The sequence below is a fragment of the Solanum pennellii genome, chromosome 6 (assembly GCF_001406875.1).
Source record: "Solanum pennellii chromosome 6, SPENNV200".
Lineage (NCBI taxonomy): Eukaryota > Viridiplantae > Streptophyta > Magnoliopsida > Solanales > Solanaceae > Solanum > Solanum pennellii.
The window spans coordinates 53,026,860-53,048,075 of record NC_028642.1 but is presented as its reverse complement, the minus strand read 5'-3'; the positions used below and the strand labels follow the sequence as shown (position 1 = coordinate 53,048,075).

The window sequence follows — 21,216 nt, the reverse complement described above, 5'->3', positions numbered from 1 at the left end:
ATATGTCTAATAAGGTAGAGAATTATTTTTATTATTATTATTTATATATTAATCCATGTAGTTCTATTTTATTTTTATCAAATATAAAATACTTATTTATTATTCAAATATCTTAACGTTTATCAGAGAATTACGTTTTTTCTAATATTTTTGTTAATGTAACATTGAACTACTAATTTATTTGAATTACAATCTTTATTGTGTTTATTATTATTATTATTATTATTATTATTAATAATAATAATATATATATATATATATATATATACATATATATATATATTTTCAAATATTTAAAAATAAACAGTTTTAATTATTCATATGTATATTCATATACAAATATCTTAATCTTAATTAAAATAAATGAGGCTTAAGTACAAAAAATCATATTGATAATTTTTAAATATCTAACTTAATAAAGGAAGAAATGCTATCGAGTAAACTCTGTGTTCAAGCTTTATAATTATTATTTTTATTTCTCACAAGATAGTTATGTTTGTAAGGTTTAATGGAATTTAATTAACCTTAGTTAGTGTGTTATAGACTTTTTTTTACTTTCAATAGAAACGAAATGTGATAATTTTATTTGTGTGCCACAAATTTAAAATTCATTTCATACTTTTAACGGAGAACAAAATGTAATAAACTCTTATTTCTATTTTCGCATTAAAATCTTTCTTCAAACAAAAAAATAAAGAGAATTTTTTTATAAAAAAACTAATGTATCATATTGTTGTTTAATTTCGAGATTAATTATGAGATTATCATCCCACGGCACAGTGATACATAGAAAAATATCATAATTTTGATATCAACAATTCAAAAATTGCTAATTTCAGGATTAAAAAATATATTTTACGTGCTTAGTAATAAAATAAAATAATTCCCACAACTTATTGAAAGTTTGTAGAATAACTGATTATTATTTTTATTTAGAACTAGAATTGACGCAACAGATCTACAAATTTACTGATTTTGCAATCTAATTTAACAAAAATCAAAAAATCGATCAACTTATATATATTGATAGTCAAACTAAAATAATTCAACATACTCTTAAGTCTTAATATATATGTGATATCATTTATCTTTAAATTAGGTTCGAGTAACTTTTGCTAAAAGTGTCTCTCGATTAAGAATGCATATAATTCACCTAATTAATATATATAGTTTCATTATCATTTCAACTATACCACTATGTAAATTTTGTTGGCACCCCATGAACATAAATTATTATATATTGTTTCATTTTCCTTGAACTTAATGTGTGTGTCACCATTCCCCATCAATTGAGTATCCATAACCATGAAAGCTACATATAAAAGTTATAAACCATAATTTTCCTAAAAAAGATTTCTCACCATTGAAAGTATTATTATTACTATATATATAAATATATACGTAGCTTCATTTTATTTCTAACTACATATCAACGAGGAAATTTTGTTTCCATACTAAAAAGCTTCCTCCGAATTAAATTTTACACCAACAGTTATTTACCTATTAATTAATTGTCACCGACTCATCAATCAAGTATTTATAGCCATTAAAACTATAGATAAAAGTAGTAAAACGAGTATTAATTTTCCTTAAAAAATGTCTCATATCATCAGTAGCACCATTACACCATAGTTAATTCATGTTAATTTTTAGCCCACAACTCTTGTTTAAGAAATAATGGAAAAACATTACGCCCTCATGATGCTTCATTATTATATAATTCAAACTAATTAATGGCTCCACAAATTATTACGAGTACTACTTCCTTAGTTCCTTTATAGTTGGTATTATAAAAAGTTATGAACAATTCTTAAGTTTGACTTATATATTCATTGTTAATTAATTTTTACTTCTTTGTCTCTTAATTTATGTGATACTATTCATTTGTCAAATAATTTAAGTTTGATTAGAAATTTACGTATGAAAGTTTCAAGTTTTTAATTTTTTTTTTTTATATATTTATAAACTACATAAAAAGTACTATAAGTCACAATAATTGACAATTCATAATATTTAAAAGAAATATGAAAAATTTATGATAAAAAATAGACTTGTTTGAATCTCAAAATTCAAAAAGTGTAACATAAATTAAGACGGAGGGAGTAATTTTTTTGAAAAAAAATCTGTTTATGTACTTTTTAATTCTAAAATAACTAATGCTAATTGAAGTTGAAAAAAATCAATTAATTCTTATATTAAGATAAAACAAATATTTTTTAAAATACATGACAATTAGAAAGAAATAAAGAAAGTGAATACTAGTAGACATAGTCATAAAATTCGGAAACAAATTAGAAAGAACATAGACAAAGATAAAATTAAGGAACAGACAGAAAGATAAAAATTACTATTAGAAATAATATTCGAAAAAACAGAAATCTTATAAAACAATTACTCTACAAAATTGATTACAAGACCCAGAGCGGTCCAACAAAGAGGAAAAGTAGTGGTATCTAAGGAAGCAAAAAAAAATACGAGCTCCTAGAGAGATAAAATAGAATCACAAACACTATATTAGCAAATGTCCTTGTTGTTGTGTTACATATGGTGGTATTGTTTGGTGAAGAACCTTAAATTTGAAGAGATTGCCAGTATTCCTCAAAGGACTCATCTGGAGGCGAACTATCGTGTAATACGTTATGCAATTCATCCAAATCCAAATCCAAATCAAAATTAGTTCCCTCAATTTTCCCTTCATTACTCTGATTTTGGTAAACATTCGTCGAGGTTTGATCTGTCGGACCCACAAACACCCCTTCTCCCATTGGCACAATATTGTCTTGAAGTGGCGTTGAGTTATTATTTGATATTTGGTCAATCTCTAGTGTTGTCGAGTTAGTATTTGATGTTTGGCCAATCTCAAGTGGCGTTGAGTTAGTATTTGATGTTTGACCAATCTCGAATAGTGTTGACTTAGTATATGACATTTGATCAATCTCGAATGGTGTTAAATTAGTACTTGATGTATGGCTAATTTCAATTGGTATTGACTTAGTATTTGATGTTTGACCAATCTCATAAGTGGTTCTCATACCATCCAACATTAATGCAGCCTGACTATCACATAGATAATTTGAAGTCATGGTTGTATCATGTGGCGGATCAGATGCGATGAATTTTCGCTTTACTGATAGTTGTGGTTCTTCATTATTATGATCAATATTGGGGTCAATTAAAGTTTTCTCTTTGATTTCTGGTTTTTTCTTATAAATTCTGCAGGCTGCAATATCCTCGTACTGCAAGTAATATACAAAGTAGAGATAATCTTAGTAATCTATGTTTCGGTCAGTAATATGAAAAATACGACAGAAAAATTAGTTAAGAGACAAATTAAAAGAGACGGTATACATACATATTCGTCCTCTATTGAGGGTTTGACGATCTTGCAAGAAATTACATACTCGTGCATTATCCATTGTGCGGGGATGTCGTCACCTTCTGGGTTTTTAAAATAGTATTTAAGTGTGGTTTTTTTACCCAACTTAGAACCATCTTGAGCGACTACTATAGCTTTTTTGTTCGTTGATTTCCAGTATCCTCTTCCGTCTCTTGTAACCCGAGAAGTATTTTTTGTTCCATTGACATATTTTCGATCTCTCCTCGTGAAGAAGTACGTATACTCCCCCTCCATATTAACTCCTGCAATACTTATATCAGCTTGAAGTTTTTTTTACTTAAACTTAGATATATGAAAAAAATGATGTTATATTAGTCATGCATAATGCAGAAGTTGAAGTTATCATACCTGGAAGGTAATCAGGGTCACATTCGTAGAGATCGACTAGAGGTATTATTCCGGGCAAGATATAGTTTCCGGTGACATAACGAAAAAGATAATATTGTAGTATCTCTTCATCCGTAGGAATAAACCTGAAACCCGGTGGGATTTGTTGCTTCCATGCTTCTTCTCCAGACATTAATTTGCCCTAGCTTAGATAATCGTTAACTTCTAATATGTGTTGTTTTTATTTTAGATTTCTGGTTGTATTTTTATAGAATGCAATTATGTGTTCTACTAGATTTAGACTTCCTAATTCTAATATATTTGAGCTATAAACTTTACCTTGATTTAGATGGTTTAGATAATAAGTATATCTTTTAACCATCCCACTTTAATTACCACGGTAGTAACTTTACCTTGTTTTACATGGTTTAGGTAATAAAAATATCTTTTAACCATCCCAGTGTGATTACCAAGGTAGTAACCAACCCACGGTCCATAACTCAGTAAGAGAAGTAGATAAATGAAGAGCAAAGGTAGCCATCAACACAAACAACTTTAGGTGCAAATCCAATATGATCGAAAGGATATAGATGGGCTTGGCGTTCAATCGGTTCGGTTCGATTTTCAAGATTGCCAAAATAGTGAAAAAAGAGAAAGGTCCCCAGGCTAACTCGCAGTACAGCATCTGTTTCAAAATAGTGCAAATGCATACACAGGAATCAGGATTAAGTTTTCTTATTATTGTTGTTTTTTTGGGTTAAGAAAAATAATTAAACAATCTTAATATAATATTTACATAAAAGGGTCAAAGATATCCTTAAACTATTTGAAATAACTCATATACACCCTTAAGTTATATTTCGGCTCAAAATTAATGTTCCCGTCAAACTATTGGGTCAAAAATGTCCTTCTTATTAATAGAAGTTTTTAAATGCCATGTGGCACGCCACATGACACGCCAATAGAGTTTCACTGCCATATAGTCCAAAAGAAAAAGAGTCAAAAATACCCTTAAACTATCTGAAATAGCTAATATATACCCTCAGCTATATTTCGGCTCAAAACTACCCTTCCCGTCAAACTATTGCGTCAAAAGTGATCTTCTTATTAGCGGAAGTTGTTAAATGCCAGGTGGATGTCACATTGCACGCCAATAGGGTCCCACTGTCACATTGACTAAATCCCTAAATCTTAATTACTCGTTTTCCCCTCATTTCATTATTTTTCATAAACGATTTCAGCCCTACTCCCTAATTTTGCGGCTAGTGTTTCACAGTTTTCTTCGTCGCTGGATTTGTAAGTGGATATTCGTGGTTGTAGGTTAGTAAAACTTTTTTCTTCTTTTATTGTGTTTACAACCACTAAATCCACTTTTAAATTCAGCTCCGAAGAAAGTTTTGAAATCTTAGCCGCGAAATGAGGAAAAAGTTGTGAAATCCTAACTATCATACTTTAAAGGGAAAATTGTATATAATAGCAAACTAATAATATAAAATAAATGGAGTAGCTAGGGTTTGATTTAATTGTGCTCCATAGCAAACGTTTGCAAAATATTGTCAGGCGCCTCTCTCCCAAATATCTCGCTCGCCACTCTCCTCCAATCTCTCGCTCGCTTCCTCACTTTTTATACAAACACAAGTGTATAAAAATTGTTTCTAATTGTATAAAGCAGAGAAAATTGTATAAATACATATATTTTTGTTCCCCTCTCTCCCCTCTTCCAGATCTCGCTCGCCACTCTCCCAAATCTCGCTCGCCACCCTCGCCTTTCTCACTTATACAAATAGAAGCGAAATGTATAAATTGCGTTTCTGTTTGTATAAAGCGTGAGAAAATTGTATATACACATGCAAGTACATATATTTTCGTCCTATACACTTATAATTATACAATAAAAATACTCCCCTGCCCAGTTTCTTTTGTCTTTCTCTCTTTCTCGTTTTATACAATTTTCAAATTGTATCTAATTTCTCTCTTTCTCGTTTTATACAATTCGCTTCAATTGTATATTCCTTGTCAAGTGTCTTTTGTCTTTCTCTCTTTCTCATTTTATACAAATTCAAATTGTATACAATCATTCTATAGACTTATAATAATACAATTCGTTTTATACACTTCGTTTTTATACAGTTCTTTGCCCAAGTGTCTTTCTCTTTCTTGTTTTATACACTTCGTTTTATACAATTTGCTTCAACTGTATATGTATAGCGAATTATACAGTTTCTATGTTTGCTATGGAGCGCAATTATGCAAACTTTGCTATAATATACAAATATGAATTTTTTATTTGCTATATGTGAAAGTTGCCCCACTGTAAAATCATAAACATAATAAAATAAGAAAAAATATTTACTAACCAACAACCATGAATATCCACTTCGAAACTCAGCCTCGAAGAAAGCTATCCTAGTCGTGAAATAAGGGGAAAGTTCTGAAATTCTAACTATCATGCTTTGAAATCGTAAACATAATAAAATAATAAAAAAGATTCACTAACCTACAACCATGAATATCCATTTGAAACTCAGCCATGAAGAAAACTGTGAAACCCTAGCTGCAAAATAACGGAGAACGGGTGAATCGTTTCGGGAAAATAATGAAAGGGGGGGAGAGTAATTAGGATTTAGTGATTTAGTCTATGTGGCGTGGATCATTTCGGCATGCAATGTGCCATCCACATGACATTTAACAACTTTCGTTAATAAGAGGTACTTTTGACCCAACAGTTTGACGGGAAGGCTAGTTTTGAGCCGAAATATAGTTTAAGGGTAAATATGAGCTATTTCGAATAGTTTAAGGTACTTTTGACACTTTTCTGTTAGTTTACGTGGCAGTGGAACCCTATTGGCATGCACTGTGGCATCCAAATGGCATTTAACAACTTTCGTTAATAAGAAGGGTACTTTTGACCCAATAGTAAGACGGGAAGGATAGTTTTGAGCCGAAATATAGTTTAAGGTATATTTGAGCTATTTCGAATAGTTTAGGGGTATTTTTGAGCCTTTTTCGTAATATTTATACTAAGCTACTGTAATAATTCATGATAGGAAACGGTACAGTAATTTTGGGGGTTAGAGATTTTAAAATTATTATATAATTACCATATTAATTTAATTCACTATTTTGAAGTTTGGTTTTGATATTTTGTGATATGATAATTTGGTAATCATAATTAATTTGTTCAACTTATTCAATTAATATATACTTGTATAATAGAGTTTTATGACTTTGACAATTTTAAAAAAATAGTCTCAATTAAATCATACTAACACATTACATATGTAGAAATATAAATGCAAAAGAAAATACAAAAAATTCTTTTTGTTAATCAATTACATTTAAGATACATTTTAATCAAAATAGAGTGTATGTATTACATAGTGTGTATGTGTTATTCATATAACTATAGACTTTTCTATAGTATTTGATATTTCGATATGTTATTCGTACATAACAAATACCATATCGAATATCATATCAAACACTATAATATCAAATCACAATATCAAAAAATTTAACATAATATAATAATTAAGTATATACATTATACCATACCATGCTCACTTCTAAATTAACATATTATTTTTAATGAAATAGAATGCGATATAAATATATATATTTGCAAGGAAAACTAAATTACTTTTTTTATTCTAATTTTATGTGATACTTTTTGTTTTCCAAAATCTAATTTAACTAAATTTTGAAGCTAAAATTCAAGCATATGGAAATATACCTTTTAAGTTGGATATGCATAAATACACTTAAATTTGTATAAAATTGGACAAGTAGATACACATCTTCTATATGTCATAATACACATTAGACATCATATATAAAGTCATATAGAACGCATGAATTGTCGCGTAGGCAGAGGCGGAGCCAGAATTTCAATAAGGGGTTCAAAATCTGTAGAAATAAACACATGAAGTAGTCGAAGGGGGTTTGACGTCTACTATGTATGCATATAAAATTATTTTAACCATGTATAAATAATATAATTTTCTGCCGAAGGGCGAACCCCCTTCATACAAGGTGGCTCTGCCCCTGCACATAGGACTTCAAGTTATAGAGTGTGTCTGCTACTTCAATTTTAATAAAAATAAAAGTATTTATCTGTGTACACCTAAAATTGAAGGACATAAATGTCAAATGAGGCCAAATTAGCTCCTAAAATTCTATTAGATCAACTCAATATTTAATATTAATACACAAAGTGTCCCGTAATATAATATTTCCTCTGTTCATTGTCGATTGTCATGTTGTGTTTTTCAAAAGTCAATTTGACTAATTTTCAAAGTTAAATTATATTATATCAATTCGATATTTTAAACAAAAATTTTAATATGATTAAAAAAATATAATATTAGTCAAAGTTTTTATGGTTTGACTCTAAACTATGACAATTAAAAATGGATGGAGCGAGTATGAAGTATTTAAGGACAAAAAATATAGCACTCCCTCCATCTACTTTAATTGTCATGATTTCCATTATTAAAATCAAACCATAAAAATTTTAACTAACATTTTACGATATATTTTTTCATTATATTAATATGCAAAAAAATACAATTTATAATACTTTTCGTAAAAATTTTAAATATCTAAATTTTTATATATAAATTAAAATAATATAATCTAATTTAACTTTAAAAATTAATCTACTCAATAGAAAATCACGAACATAATAAATTAAAGTGGCTATTGGTCAACTCATAAACTCTACGAGCCTCATTCATCTAAACATTAAAATTTAAACAACCACATAATTACTAAGAAACATAAATAATACTACTCTATACCCTTAATTTCTCTCCTCTCTTGTAATAAAGTACTAAATAATTAATTCTTCAAAATATCAAAACAAAGAAACAATTGATATACCCTTCACGTAACCAATTGTGGTGCAATGGTGAGGTTGCTCCAACTTTAATCAGAGGTCTCGAGTTCAAATTCTGAGCAGGGAGAAAAAGATAAAAATTCCTCAAGTTGATGACATGATTCAAACATCATAGGCAACATAAATGACTCTAAATCTCCAAAAATAATATGACTATCCTCCACAAAGCTACTACTGGAATCTTGGCAGTCAAAGTACGTTTGTATGTCATCTGGGAATGTACTACTCCTCCTACATTTCTCCACCTCCGGTGGTGTCTCCGGGCAGTCTACGACGGACGACGATATTTTTTCTTCTTTGTTTGTGTTTGGCATGGGAATATTCATGTCATTAGGGTTTGGACCTAAAGAGTTGTAACGGCTGATGTCAAAATTTGTAACAGCGTTTGGTCCACGGTACTGTATAGCTGCCATATCATATGCAATTGCTGCTTCCTCTTCACTAGCTGCATGCATGTTAATAGTATTAATAAGTAATCGAGTGAAGTACTGAAAACATCCTTGAATTAGCTTGGCGCAAATTATAAGTTTTGTCCCAAATTATAGACAATCTTAAAAATATCACTTTACGACCTTTTATAGCAACTAGAATGGTGCGCTTAATAAAAAGTCGAGAGAGATTAATTGAATAGCATATCTAGCAGTTGAAAGTTGGTGATATAGCTAATATATCCAACGACCAACTAATATAATTAATCTAACTTTTTCTTCTCTGATTTGACTTATCTTTATTCTGTATCTATTTCTGTATTTTGATTCTTTTGGGATTGTTAACATTGAATTAGAGTACGTTTTGATTGACTTAAAAAAGTGGAGTAGTTTTTAAGTTAAAAATAAAAAGTTAAATTGAAATAACTTTTAAGTTAAAAAATAAAAAATAGGGAGGGACCTACTTTTGATTACTTAACTTATTTTAAGTCATTTTTGTCTTATTTAAAGTCATTATTTACCTTGTCAAACACTTCATAATTTATTTTAAGTCATTTTTAACCTATTTTGAGTTATTTTTCATATTTGTCTTACACTTTCAAAAGTCAAAAATCTTAAAATTAGTAAATTTAACCGACTTTTAAGTCAATCCAAATGGACTAATATATATATAGGCCCTAAAATAGTAACTAAGGTAACTGAATGTACTCCATTTGGCATTACTATATGCACAACTATATATAATTTCAATTTATGAGACATTATTTTTCATTTTTCGAGAGCCAGACAGTTTAAGTTTGACCAATACTTTATGCATGAAATTTTTAAAATTTTTGAAATGAAATTTATATATTTATACTACCTAAAAAGTACTATAAATCACAATAATTGACAACTTAAAATAGTTAAAATATGCATAGAAAATTTACAATAAAAAAAGATTATTTGAATCTCTTAATTTAAAAAAATACCACATAATTTAAGACGAAGAAAGTAATAATATATAAGCTCTAGGTCCATGCAGTGACATATGGCATTCAAATAAGCTCCCTCTGGTAAATTTTAGTTGTTCATTACTACGCATTTTTTAAAAGATAATGATTGATATAATTTTATCACAATATTCATATTAATTGATGTTAACGTAAGTACCATATGTTCCAAGGTAGAGATACTTATTTCCAAACACCCTGCCAATGCGAGCCTCCCATCGTCCATTGTGATGGTGTCTACAAACATGCATGAGTAATACAAAATTTCGTTACACAAAGAACTTAAATAATAAATCATATATTAAAAAAAATAGATTTTTAAGGTTTAATCTTTTTTCACTTTATGTGGTGTAATTGTGAGCACATGTTTACAAGAGGCGTGAAAACTTAAAACTGAAAAGCATTGTATTAAAAAGCTCAAAGTCAAGATTAGGACGACATATCAAATGGCACAAAAATTATGGGAAATGTTAGCTAAAAGTTTGACTAAATAGGCTTTCTGATTATCTGATACGTCCCGTGTTTCACTCATGTTATTCCCGATATTTAAATAATTCATGTGCTAAGTGATCAGAAAATTTAGTCAGAAGATTTTAAAAATTATAATATTTTTTTTATTTTAAAATATACTAATCATTTTTCTATTTTTTAATAAAAAAATAAAATTAAAAGATAAAATTATATAAAAAATTTTATATTGACCAAATTTTCTGCCCAAAAAAATTTTCTCCGAAAGAATGGGCCTTTCGATGGCTTTAATAAAAGTGCAAAACTTTTAGACCACCGCAACATGACTTTTGAGACAAAGTTTCAAGTGCCGAATATTTGGTTAGATACGCTGCATAATATGGAAACTCCCTTGATTTCAATTCGCGTGTTTATTTCGCTTTTTACATTAAATATTTATCATAATAAAATTAGAGAATACAGATATATATATTTTATTTATTTATTTTTATTTAAAATTAAAAGATTTAAATATCTATTATATTTTTAAATACATATATATCAACTACCAAGTTAGTCAAAAACAAAAAATACATTAGAACGAATGAAGTGTACACGGGGAACATGACATGAGAATATTCACTCACAATCAACTCTAGCCAAGAAAATGTATATAAGCCTAGCGATATACGTATTACTTTTTTGTTCATTTTTATTTATCTACTATATTAAAAATTTATATTTATTTTTATTTGTTAAATTTGAAAAATGAAAAAATAATAATCATTTACCCATATGCATTTCTTAAAGCATTGAATTTATTATATTCAAAGAGTGATATAATAAAATTGTTATTTTATTTATTGTCTTTATGTGTCAAGTCACTATTAAACAAATAATAATGAAAGGAATACGAGACGAAGGCAAAAAACATTACTCTTTATTTTTTTTCCAAAATGTTGATTAATTAATTACGTACCTTGCTACTCCTCTATATCTCGAGACTCCTCTTGAAAATCCACTACTTTTCCTTCAAAATAAAACACTCATTACATAAATTAGTACAAAAATATAATTGGAACCTTTGTTTTTCTATATATACCTTCTCAAAGAACCAATATATTCTTCTCTTGATTGAGTTTCCATTTCTTTGATCTCTTTTTCATACGTAGACACCTACATTAATTATAATTCATAGCAAAAGAAAATACAAATCAGAAATGGGATTAGTGATCATAGAACATAAATTTGCACTAACAAAGATTAATATATTGAGTATAATAATTAAATAGAAGATGAAAGATTATAAATTACAGAGAAATTAAGGATTGTGTGTTGACCCCAATACTTTAATGCTGCCAAGTCATGTGCATGTGCAGCTGCTTCTTCCTCATTGTAGGCCCCTTTAAAAAATAAGATAAGATTTCATTCAATTTTGGCAAGCAGCTAGTAAAATTTAATTTCTTTTAAACAAATTTAATTAAACTTCCCTTTTTAAAAAATTGTAATATTTCATTGAAATATTGCTTAATAATTCCAAAACAGAAATTGAATTTTTATTTGAATGATAATGATAGAAAACTTACCCAAGTATACTGAATTTTAATTGGATGTCATCACAACCACCATTTAATCAAGAGCAACAAAAAAAAAAAAAAAAAAAAAACTCCGATCAGATGTGTTGAACAATATCATAATAAAATAATCATCGCTAATTAGTAAATTAATTACAAACTAACAAATAGTTAAACTAAATACATCATATCAAATTATCAATAAAAGAAAATTTTCCTTTTATCGATTATAGCAAGTAAACTTCCTTATTTTCGATATTATACCAAAAAAAAAAAAACCGAACCTTGTCTTCCTTTTTTAGTCTGCGATTCGTTCCAACAATTTTTATCCCATAAATGAGCTTCATATCGACCCGTCCATCTGTGCCTAATAGAAAAAAAAAAATACAGCAAACTTATCATCGTCATAAACGAATATATGTATAAGTATGTGTATATATATACCTGGTGACACCTCTGTAGATTGAACTACGTCGTTGAGGCGGCGAGTCTCTGGGTTTTCGCTTCCTCTTCATTTTAGAAATGCTATTATCAGTATCCTTGTTGCTTAAACAAGTGTTTTGTTTACTCAATTTTGAGATTTTCGCCATATATATTATTTGAAAGTTTGCCCAAATATAGTGAAGTAAATAGACAAGAAGGAGTATAGAAAGTGGAATAAATATCGTGGGGTTTATGTTTGTATATTATATATAGAGAGAGTATGGATATTGGCCGGCTCGATCAATAATATTAGTACGTTTATTTGTGTTTGTCTCTCTCATTCTTCATCGTATAGAAAATAAAATATATCACTTCTTTCATTTTAAAAAAAATGATTTTTTTTAGTCTGTTTAAAAAAGAATGATTTCTTTCTTTTTTCGATAATATTTTAATTTCAATTTTCTACATGACATATTTAAGGCCACAAGATCAAAGGACAATTTTGTACTTTTGACCTAACTTTAATTTAAGACAACAAAATTCAAAAGTCTTTTTTATATTCTTAAACTCCGTGTCAAGTCAAACCAAATCATTCTTTGTGAAACGGAGGGAATACTCGTTACTCCCTTTGTCCCATTTTATGTGGCATTTTTCGTTTTTCGAGAGTCAAACAGTTTAACTTTGACCCGACATTTGCGTATAGAATCTTCAATTTTTTTGAAAATGAAATTTATATATTTGTAAACTACGTAAAGAGTAATATAAGTCACAGTAATTGATAATTCAAAATATTAAAAGATTTATGAAAAACTTAAGATCAAAGATAGACTTGTTTGAATGTCAAAATGCGAAAAATGTGACATAAACTGAGACGGAGGGAGTATAATAATACTGATTTGATAATATAAAAAGTATTCAGTTAGGTGACAAACTAGAAGATTTAGGGTAAAGTGTCAACTGTCAAACATTTTGCACGTTTCCGACTTTTTTTTTGCAGACATTATATTTTTTTGAAAACCGGCCACTTACTTCCAAAAAAAGATTTAAGGTGGAAAACTAAGAATATGATAATATTGAATGAGATGGTAAAAGAGATAAGGACTAAAATGGCTGAGCTAAATAGTAAGGATCCACTAATGAGTTAAAAGGATTGTGGCTGTGTGTTGATGCAAGTAAAATCAAAGTGACTAGTCGTTGATCCACTTCTCTCTTGGCCCTTATTGACACATCGTTGTCCTCAATTATTTATATTTTACTGATTACTTTCATATTATGGTTGGGTCCTACTCCTATCCTAATCCATGTACATTGTTTAGGATGCGTTCAGTTTTGATGATCGTGTTTTTAGTTTCTCAAAAATATTTATATGTAATCTAGATAGAAGTTATGTAAAGATAAGGATATGTGGTGATAAAAATAAAGCTACACGAAAAATTGTGGAAGTGAGGTGAATACACTTGTAAGAAGAAGAGAAAAGGGTGAGTAGTTTGTTTTACTCATTAAATAGACAATCGACTAACCCAATTGGGCTAGCAAATTTCCCGAAGATGACTTGGATGATCGGAACCTCTAATAGTTAATGATGACGGAGTCAAAAAATTTCATCACTAGAATTTAAAATATAAAATAAAATACATGTTTTTTAATTACGATTAATATATAAAATAGTATAAATTTCTAGATTTACTTGTCTCCGCCCCCTGACTGGACGGTATATGCTGAACCACGTCCAATATATAGAAATATGTAAATATTGAACAAATTAAAATGTAACTCTCTTACAATAATACTGAAAAGGAAAACGTCAAAAAATAGTACTATTTTCTTGAGATGATTTATTGGGGGTTTAGGAAGATCTGGACTTCAAAATGCTAGATTTGGCCCAACACAGTTTTTTCTGTTCATCTTCCAACCAATGCTGGACCTAGCCCAGAGTGTGTCACAAATAGAGTAGTCAAAACGGGTTAGCTCAGTCCCACCAACCTAAGCCTCGAGGGTCAAAGAATTTGATGGATTAGGATGGATCGATTTTTTATTTGAAAATGATTATTCCAACTCAATCCTAGAAGGGTCGACTATGGTGGACTAGCCTTTTTTTTCTTTTCAAACTTAAAATTATATAAGGGGTCGTTTGACAAGGAGTCTTAGGATAAATAGTCCATGTATTATGTTTGATAAGAATTTGGATATATGTATAACTAATTCATGGATTAGTTATACACCCTGCATAGTATTACGTTTTTTTAACATGTCTACCAAAATTATATGAAACTACATAAGTACATACTAATTACAATCATAACATACACTATACATATGATTGTTGGTGCTTTCAACTACAATCTCACATTTGAAATATATACTATCAAGAAATAAAGAGGTTTTCAATCAAATATAACAAATAATGATGTTGTTTCAAAATTCTAGCAATTAAAGAATATAATAATAATTTTTTAAACAAATAAATAAGTAACGAAATTTTAAAAAATAAACTTGTAAATTAAAAGATAACCATGTCTTAAAACTAGTTATTATTTTAATTCTAATTAAATTAATTTGTTTGGTCCATGGATTGATCTTAACCCGACCTTGATCAAGTTTGAAGAGTCAGAGCCCAATGCTTATTTGAGTCGGGCTTAAATTTCATATATAGCAAACATAATTTATTATTGGGAAATTTTTCAAAATGTCAATATTTTAGCATTTAAGAGGACTCATTAGCAACAATTTCAATATTTAGTAAAAATGTCATTTTAATTTGTTATATCTTATTTATGTTTTTATTATTTATTTTTATTTAAAGAATATAATTATTTAATAACAAAAAGGAGAAAATTAAGGGGGGGGATATTTCAAAAAAAGGCAAGCATCCTTAATTTTCTCATCAGTTACATTTTCAAATAAAATTTAAATTTTTTTTTCTCCAGAATTTTTACCTTTTTAAAATTATATTCATTCCACAATATATTCTTTTTATATTTATTATAATTTTTTATTAGTTTGTATTCATTCCAATAGGTATGCCGAATTTATCTATATAGTCATTTAAGAAATATATTTGTATTTTCATATATTTTTTCCCTATATAGTTATTTTTTTCTTCAAAAATCCTGTATGTATTCATTTCAATATGTATTTTATTTGTATTTCTATTTATTCTAGTTTTTATTTAGAATTTTGTATAATAATATATAAAATACAAAAAATTAGTATGATGAAAAAGTGAATGAAATATAAAATTGAAAAGAAATAATTGAATATTTGGTGTACTCATTCTTAAATAAAATACATAACTAGTTGACATACCTTTAGAATAAATACAAATTAGAAAAAAATGTCAAATTCAGTTGACATACCTTTATTAGTTTGTATTCATTCCAATATGTATGTCAAATAAAATGTAGCTATTTAAGAAATACATTTGTATTCGTATATATTTTTCACTGTGTATTTATTTTTCTTTTCAAAATCTTGTTTCCTTTTCTAAGTCGTATTCATTCCAATATGTCTATTATTTGTATTTGTATTCGAATACAAATAAACTAATAGAAAGTTGTTCTTCTTATAAATAAAATACATAACTAGTTGACATACATTTGGATGAATACAAATTAGGGACAAATACAAGATTCATAAACCATGCAACATGAAATTTTTAATAAATACAAATATTGATAGTATACATAGTGATTTGAATACAAATTAAGAAAGCATACCAAATTCTAAAAAAGAACTATAAATACAAAACAAACTAATAGAAAATTGTTCGACAACTATCCGATCTTCGTCGTCTTTTTCAAGATCCTCACGAGTAGACAAAGATTCTACATTTGCGTTCTGAATTTGAGGAAGGTTTTGCACACCAATGAGTCTTGTAAATGTTCTTACCCTCTTTCTTCCCTCATTTTAGCAGTGGATTATACATTATACACTATTTGTTAAGTAATAAATAAATTAAAGGATGAAAAATCACCAGAAATTGGTTGATTAAGATGAATACCTCTAGTAAGCCTCTTGGATTCAGCCATTGGAGAGTAAATCATAACGGAAATTGAGAAATACAAACAACATTTTTTTAAGATTTAAACAAAAATAAAATTAGAAAAGAAATCTGAAAATAGGATAAAGATTAGAGATACCTTAATCAAAGGGATTCTTGTTGATTCAATTTTGGATTAAAAAAACAACCAAAATATATGGCAAAAAAATATTTGCAACTTGAATGTTGGAGGAAAATCAGAAAAGATAACCATGAGAGAGAGAAAAAATTAAATGGGAGAGAGAATTAACAATTTGAAAAGATAAATATGAGAGAGAATGATTTTTTTTTTAAAAAAAAGGATATATAGAATTAATTGAAAAAGAGAGATAAAATAGGAAGAAAATTGGGACACATAAATTTTTTAAAATAATGACATTTTTGACATTATTGCTAATATTTATAAAGTATGAATATTTTTACTAAATATGTTATTTATTTTGACTAGTTTACTAATTTTTCCTTTATTAAATAACATTATATGGGTGTAGTTTACATAATTACATTTTATGGGTATAGTTTAGTTTGTTATGTATCTTTTAATTTGTATAAAATATTTTTTTATTTTTAATTTATTTAATATTTTACTTATTCATTGAATGGTAACAATATCGCTAAATAAGGTAACAAACATTTACACAATCCAATTATTTAAGCTAACCATTCAAAATAAAATATTTTCTCAATTTTGTTTTAAAAATAAGTCGTATGAAACACTTAGACGTTAATGATTTTATTTGTATATATATACATTGATTATATTGTATATATTTGAGAAATTGTAAATAATTTTTTATACAATTTCATGTGTAATTTATTATGTATTATTAAATGTATATGCGATCATCATAAATATGAAAATTGTATATATGACAATCATGTTTGTTTTTTTAAATAGAAAGTGTGTTGTATTTGTTCTTAATTATTTTCTGTAGTTTATTTGTACACAATATTTTGTTATGTTCATTTTTTTTATAGTATATATCTACGAATTTGTATAATATACAATAATTTGGTATATGGATTATATTTGTATATGTACATATGTAATTTCATGGTTTTTTAAAAAATTAATGATCAAAATGATTGTATAATATTCATTTGTCAATTGTATATATGGTAAGCTTGAAATATGTTTGTGTATTTAGTGTGTAATGTTTATATATACAATATTTTATCATGTTCATAATTTTTTGTATATATCGACGAATTTGTATAATATACTATAATTTTATATATGTATTATACAATGATTAACAAATTTCTTTTATACAAATATTTGTATACAAATAACAATTATCTCATAATACTTTGTATATATTACCTTAATACACAACCCACTATATACATAACTTTAGTAATTTGTATATAAATTACACAACCTGATGTTCTTCAGATTTGTCTAGTCCTGTCCAGTTTTGATGAGATAGATCCAATCTCGTCTGAATTTATGTTTTTGACTTTTCTCTTGCTTCAACCTTCAACTATCTTAATGCCGCTAGATCTCGCGTTGTTGATGACTTTCTGAATTGTCATTGGGTCATTTTTTTCTTGAATCTCTATTCAAGATATTGTTCAACTTGAACTTGTTTATGTTTTGTCATATACCCTACATTGACCCCAAAATCCTGAAATAACTCAATTGAAAACGAAGGTGGATTATCAACAATATTGACATGCAATGACATACCTCTGGTAATCCTCATATATGGAGATGAATCCTTTATTCTCATTTTGAAGAACTTTAAACTGATAAGAAAGAAAGAATTTTTTTAAAAAAAATATGAAAAAACTAAGAAAAATAATACATATATAATTATGTTGATGAAGGAAAAAAATTAAAAAAAATTGGATTAATGAAAGTAAGACAACAGGGATATCGTGAAATTTTCCAAAATTCAAAATTTAAAATAGGAGTGGAGGAGTGATTTTAGGAGAAAGACATGGAATGAGTGTAGGAGAGATAAAATTGATTTGATAAAATTATATATAAAAAGATAATTTTTTTTTATGGTTAGGTATACAAAAAGGTGGTGGGTCCCATTAATTATGGCAAAAAAAATGAAACTATAGTTATTGAGAGTAAATAAATTAAACTACACCCTTATTGGCTAATTACTTAGAGATGTTTGCTATTCCACGTAATTTTCCCTAAACTTTAATAGGTTTGAAAAATGAGAAAATTACACAGTTAAGCAAATATATATTATTTAATTAGCTTACATAACTACAATATGCATTAATTATAATTCGGAACTTACTTCTAGCTGTAATTACATTCTCTCTTGCCTCTCTCCCCTCTCTATGGAATCTCTCTCGTCGCTCTTCTCTTTTTTCAATCATATCTCCCTTGCTTCTCTCCTCTTCCTGCCCAGTCTCTCTCGCTTCACTTATGTCAAATCTCTCTCACTTTATACAAACACAAAATACATATCTCTTCATCCTATATACTTATAATTATACAAATACAAATCTTTCTTTGAACATATCTCTTTTGCCTTTCTCTTTCTCGCTTTATATATACACAAATTATACATACTCAATATATACTTTTTGGTTATAGAAAGTGAGAGAGATAAATTGAATATACAAATACAAATAGTTTAACTCAATTTAATTGTATGCGAATTTAAATTATATGCAGATATATAAATATAATGATTAATACATATATAATTATATAATCAATTTATATATACAATTTAACTCTCTCCACTCTCCTTGTTATAACAGGTAACTACGAATTATAATTTGTAAACTATAGCTGTGAAATAGAACAATGCTATTCTTGAGCGAGTATATGCGAAAATTCCCCTTTAACTTAGAGCTGGCCGGAGATAAGTCCATTTTAACGGTGGTAGTCACGTAGCAAGATGCAGGGAGGCTACTAGCATCGGAGTCATCAATTCTAAGGAGAAAAAAGTTGGTGAAGGTAGAGAGAGAAAAATGCACGAAACGAAGAGAGAAATTAAAGCATGTAATTTTGGACCTTCATTATTATATTCAATCGAACTAAAAAACTTAGCAGTGAAGTCAACACATCGATCTGCCCGGTTGCTCGGCCCGCGTTTTTCTTCCTCATCGTTTTTCATATTCCGTCAAGTTGACTTCACCGGTTTCCGATACCCAATGTACCTGAATTCAGTTCATCACCTTTCTCGTAGAGACTAAATTTTCAGATCTGAATCTCGTCAGTTGTCATCGGAGCCACTTTAGTTATGGGCCAAGAAGATGCGGTTTCATTTGAAGGCCAACTACGCAGAGACGAGAAGCCGAAAGATAGAATCTCAGGTCTGATTTCACGGCAATTTTATTGGTTAAGAAAGCTAATTGAAGAGCTACACTGGAGCTTTGTTTCGTCTGTGGTTATTTTGTATGGGATAAATCAGGGTATGAGTTTGGGGCTGAGCCGAATTAGTACGCAGTATTATATGAAAGATGAGCAGAAGTTACAGCCATCTGAAGCACAAGTTTATGTTGGAATAATTCAGTTGCCTTGGGTTGTAAAGCCTCTTTGGGGACTTTTAACTGATACTCTTCCTATTTTAGGATATAGGAGGCGGCCATACTTCATTCTTGGTGGTAAGTTCATCATTTGCAAATGAAATCTGTTTTAACTTTTAGCTTAAATAAGTCAATTTTATGCTTTATGATTCTGCAATAGTCTATCTAGTGGATTATGCTACCTGGCAATGTCATTTAGCAGAGCAATTTCCTCATATGTTTCGAAGTTGATGTAAATCTTCACGTTGACTATTCAATCATTTTTATTTTTTTACAAGACTTTTCAATCATTAAGTAACCATATTTTGTATTAATTTTTTTTTGCTCAATCTGTTTCTTGTTTCTGTATTCAACATTTATGATTTTATCCTTCGTTAAGTAATGGTAGTGTAATAGCACTGAGATATGTTTCACCATTGATCTGTAGTGAAACTATCTACTTAGGAGCAATTGCGATGACCAGCTGAAATTCCTAGAGTGTTAGGGGTTCCTTATGGCTGTAAAGCTATATTTGATGAATGATTTATTATGCTATTATATGCATTACAAATATGACTTGACTAGACCTTTGTCTTCGTGTGTTAACTTTCCTGCATCTGTGATACGCCAAGGAGCTTTAATCTTGTCCCAAGCTACCATCATTTTGGTGATATGAGTTGTTCGCACTAGCTGTACAATACCAACAATAGTTTTCAGAAGCGGGTCCTTCTCTGGAATCCATGGTAATGATGATCCTTAATACATCATTAATATGATTTCACTGGGAGACGGAAGAATGTTTATGTGTTTTCCCGATAGTGACACTTCTCATTACCTTCTTATTGTGTTCCTCTCACCAATAAGAAAAATCGTGTGAGAGAGATGCAACTGTGCTCTCTGCTCCTTGTTCAAGAAATTCTAATGGATGGGTAAGAAGCTATCTTTTTACCTGTGTTCTGTTGTCCAGATCAAGGAGGCCTTTAAAAATAATTGAATGCTAAGAATTTGAGCTCTCATTGAGGTCAGACCAACTCTAGTTTTATGGAGCTTGCTCATGGAAGTTGTGAGCTTCAAAAAATAAGAAAATTTGTCCAATTTATATGCTCTTTGGGATGATAAGAAGAGTTTAGATTACAATTGAAGATCTTCCTTCTTAATGAAGAGTACAAGCAAAGACTTTGTATGCAATTAGAAGGAAAAAGGGGGGGG

The 21,216-nt window shown here is 28.5% G+C and overlaps 3 protein-coding genes across 3 annotated transcripts in view; 1 reads left to right on the top strand and 2 right to left on the bottom strand.

Annotated features, from left to right (window-relative positions):
* Nucleotides 1-2,460: 2,460 nt before the first annotated feature.
* On the bottom strand, nt 2,461-3,917 carry LOC107022444 (NAC domain-containing protein 2-like). Its single transcript, XM_027917515.1, has 4 exons — nt 3,746-3,917; nt 3,353-3,639; nt 2,855-3,236; nt 2,461-2,779 (listed from the first exon to the last, which is right to left on the bottom strand). The coding sequence occupies exons 1-4, from the start codon at nt 3,915-3,917 to the stop codon at nt 2,571-2,573; spliced, it is 1,050 nt and encodes a 349-aa protein (XP_027773316.1). The 3' UTR covers nt 2,461-2,570.
* Nucleotides 3,918-8,409: 4,492 nt separating this feature from the next.
* Nucleotides 8,410-12,795, bottom strand: LOC107021744 (AP2-like ethylene-responsive transcription factor At1g16060). The gene is made up of 8 exons (XM_015222451.2): nt 12,507-12,795; nt 12,347-12,429; nt 12,075-12,083; nt 11,803-11,891; nt 11,591-11,664; nt 11,468-11,518; nt 10,202-10,278; nt 8,410-9,066 (listed from the first exon to the last, which is right to left on the bottom strand). Exons 1-8 carry the CDS (start codon nt 12,650-12,652, stop codon nt 8,651-8,653), a joined length of 945 nt encoding a protein of 314 aa, XP_015077937.1. The 5' UTR covers nt 12,653-12,795; the 3' UTR covers nt 8,410-8,650.
* A 6,501-nt stretch (nt 12,796-19,296) lies between these two features.
* The window catches only part of LOC107021341 (probable folate-biopterin transporter 3), a 6,122-nt gene continuing 4,202 nt past the window's right edge, over nt 19,297-21,216 (top strand). The window contains exon 1 of the mRNA XM_015221984.2: nt 19,297-20,106. Within this exon, the coding sequence (XP_015077470.1) occupies nt 19,743-20,106 (364 nt within the window). The 5' untranslated portion in view covers nt 19,297-19,742. The remainder of the gene's footprint in view (nt 20,107-21,216) is intronic.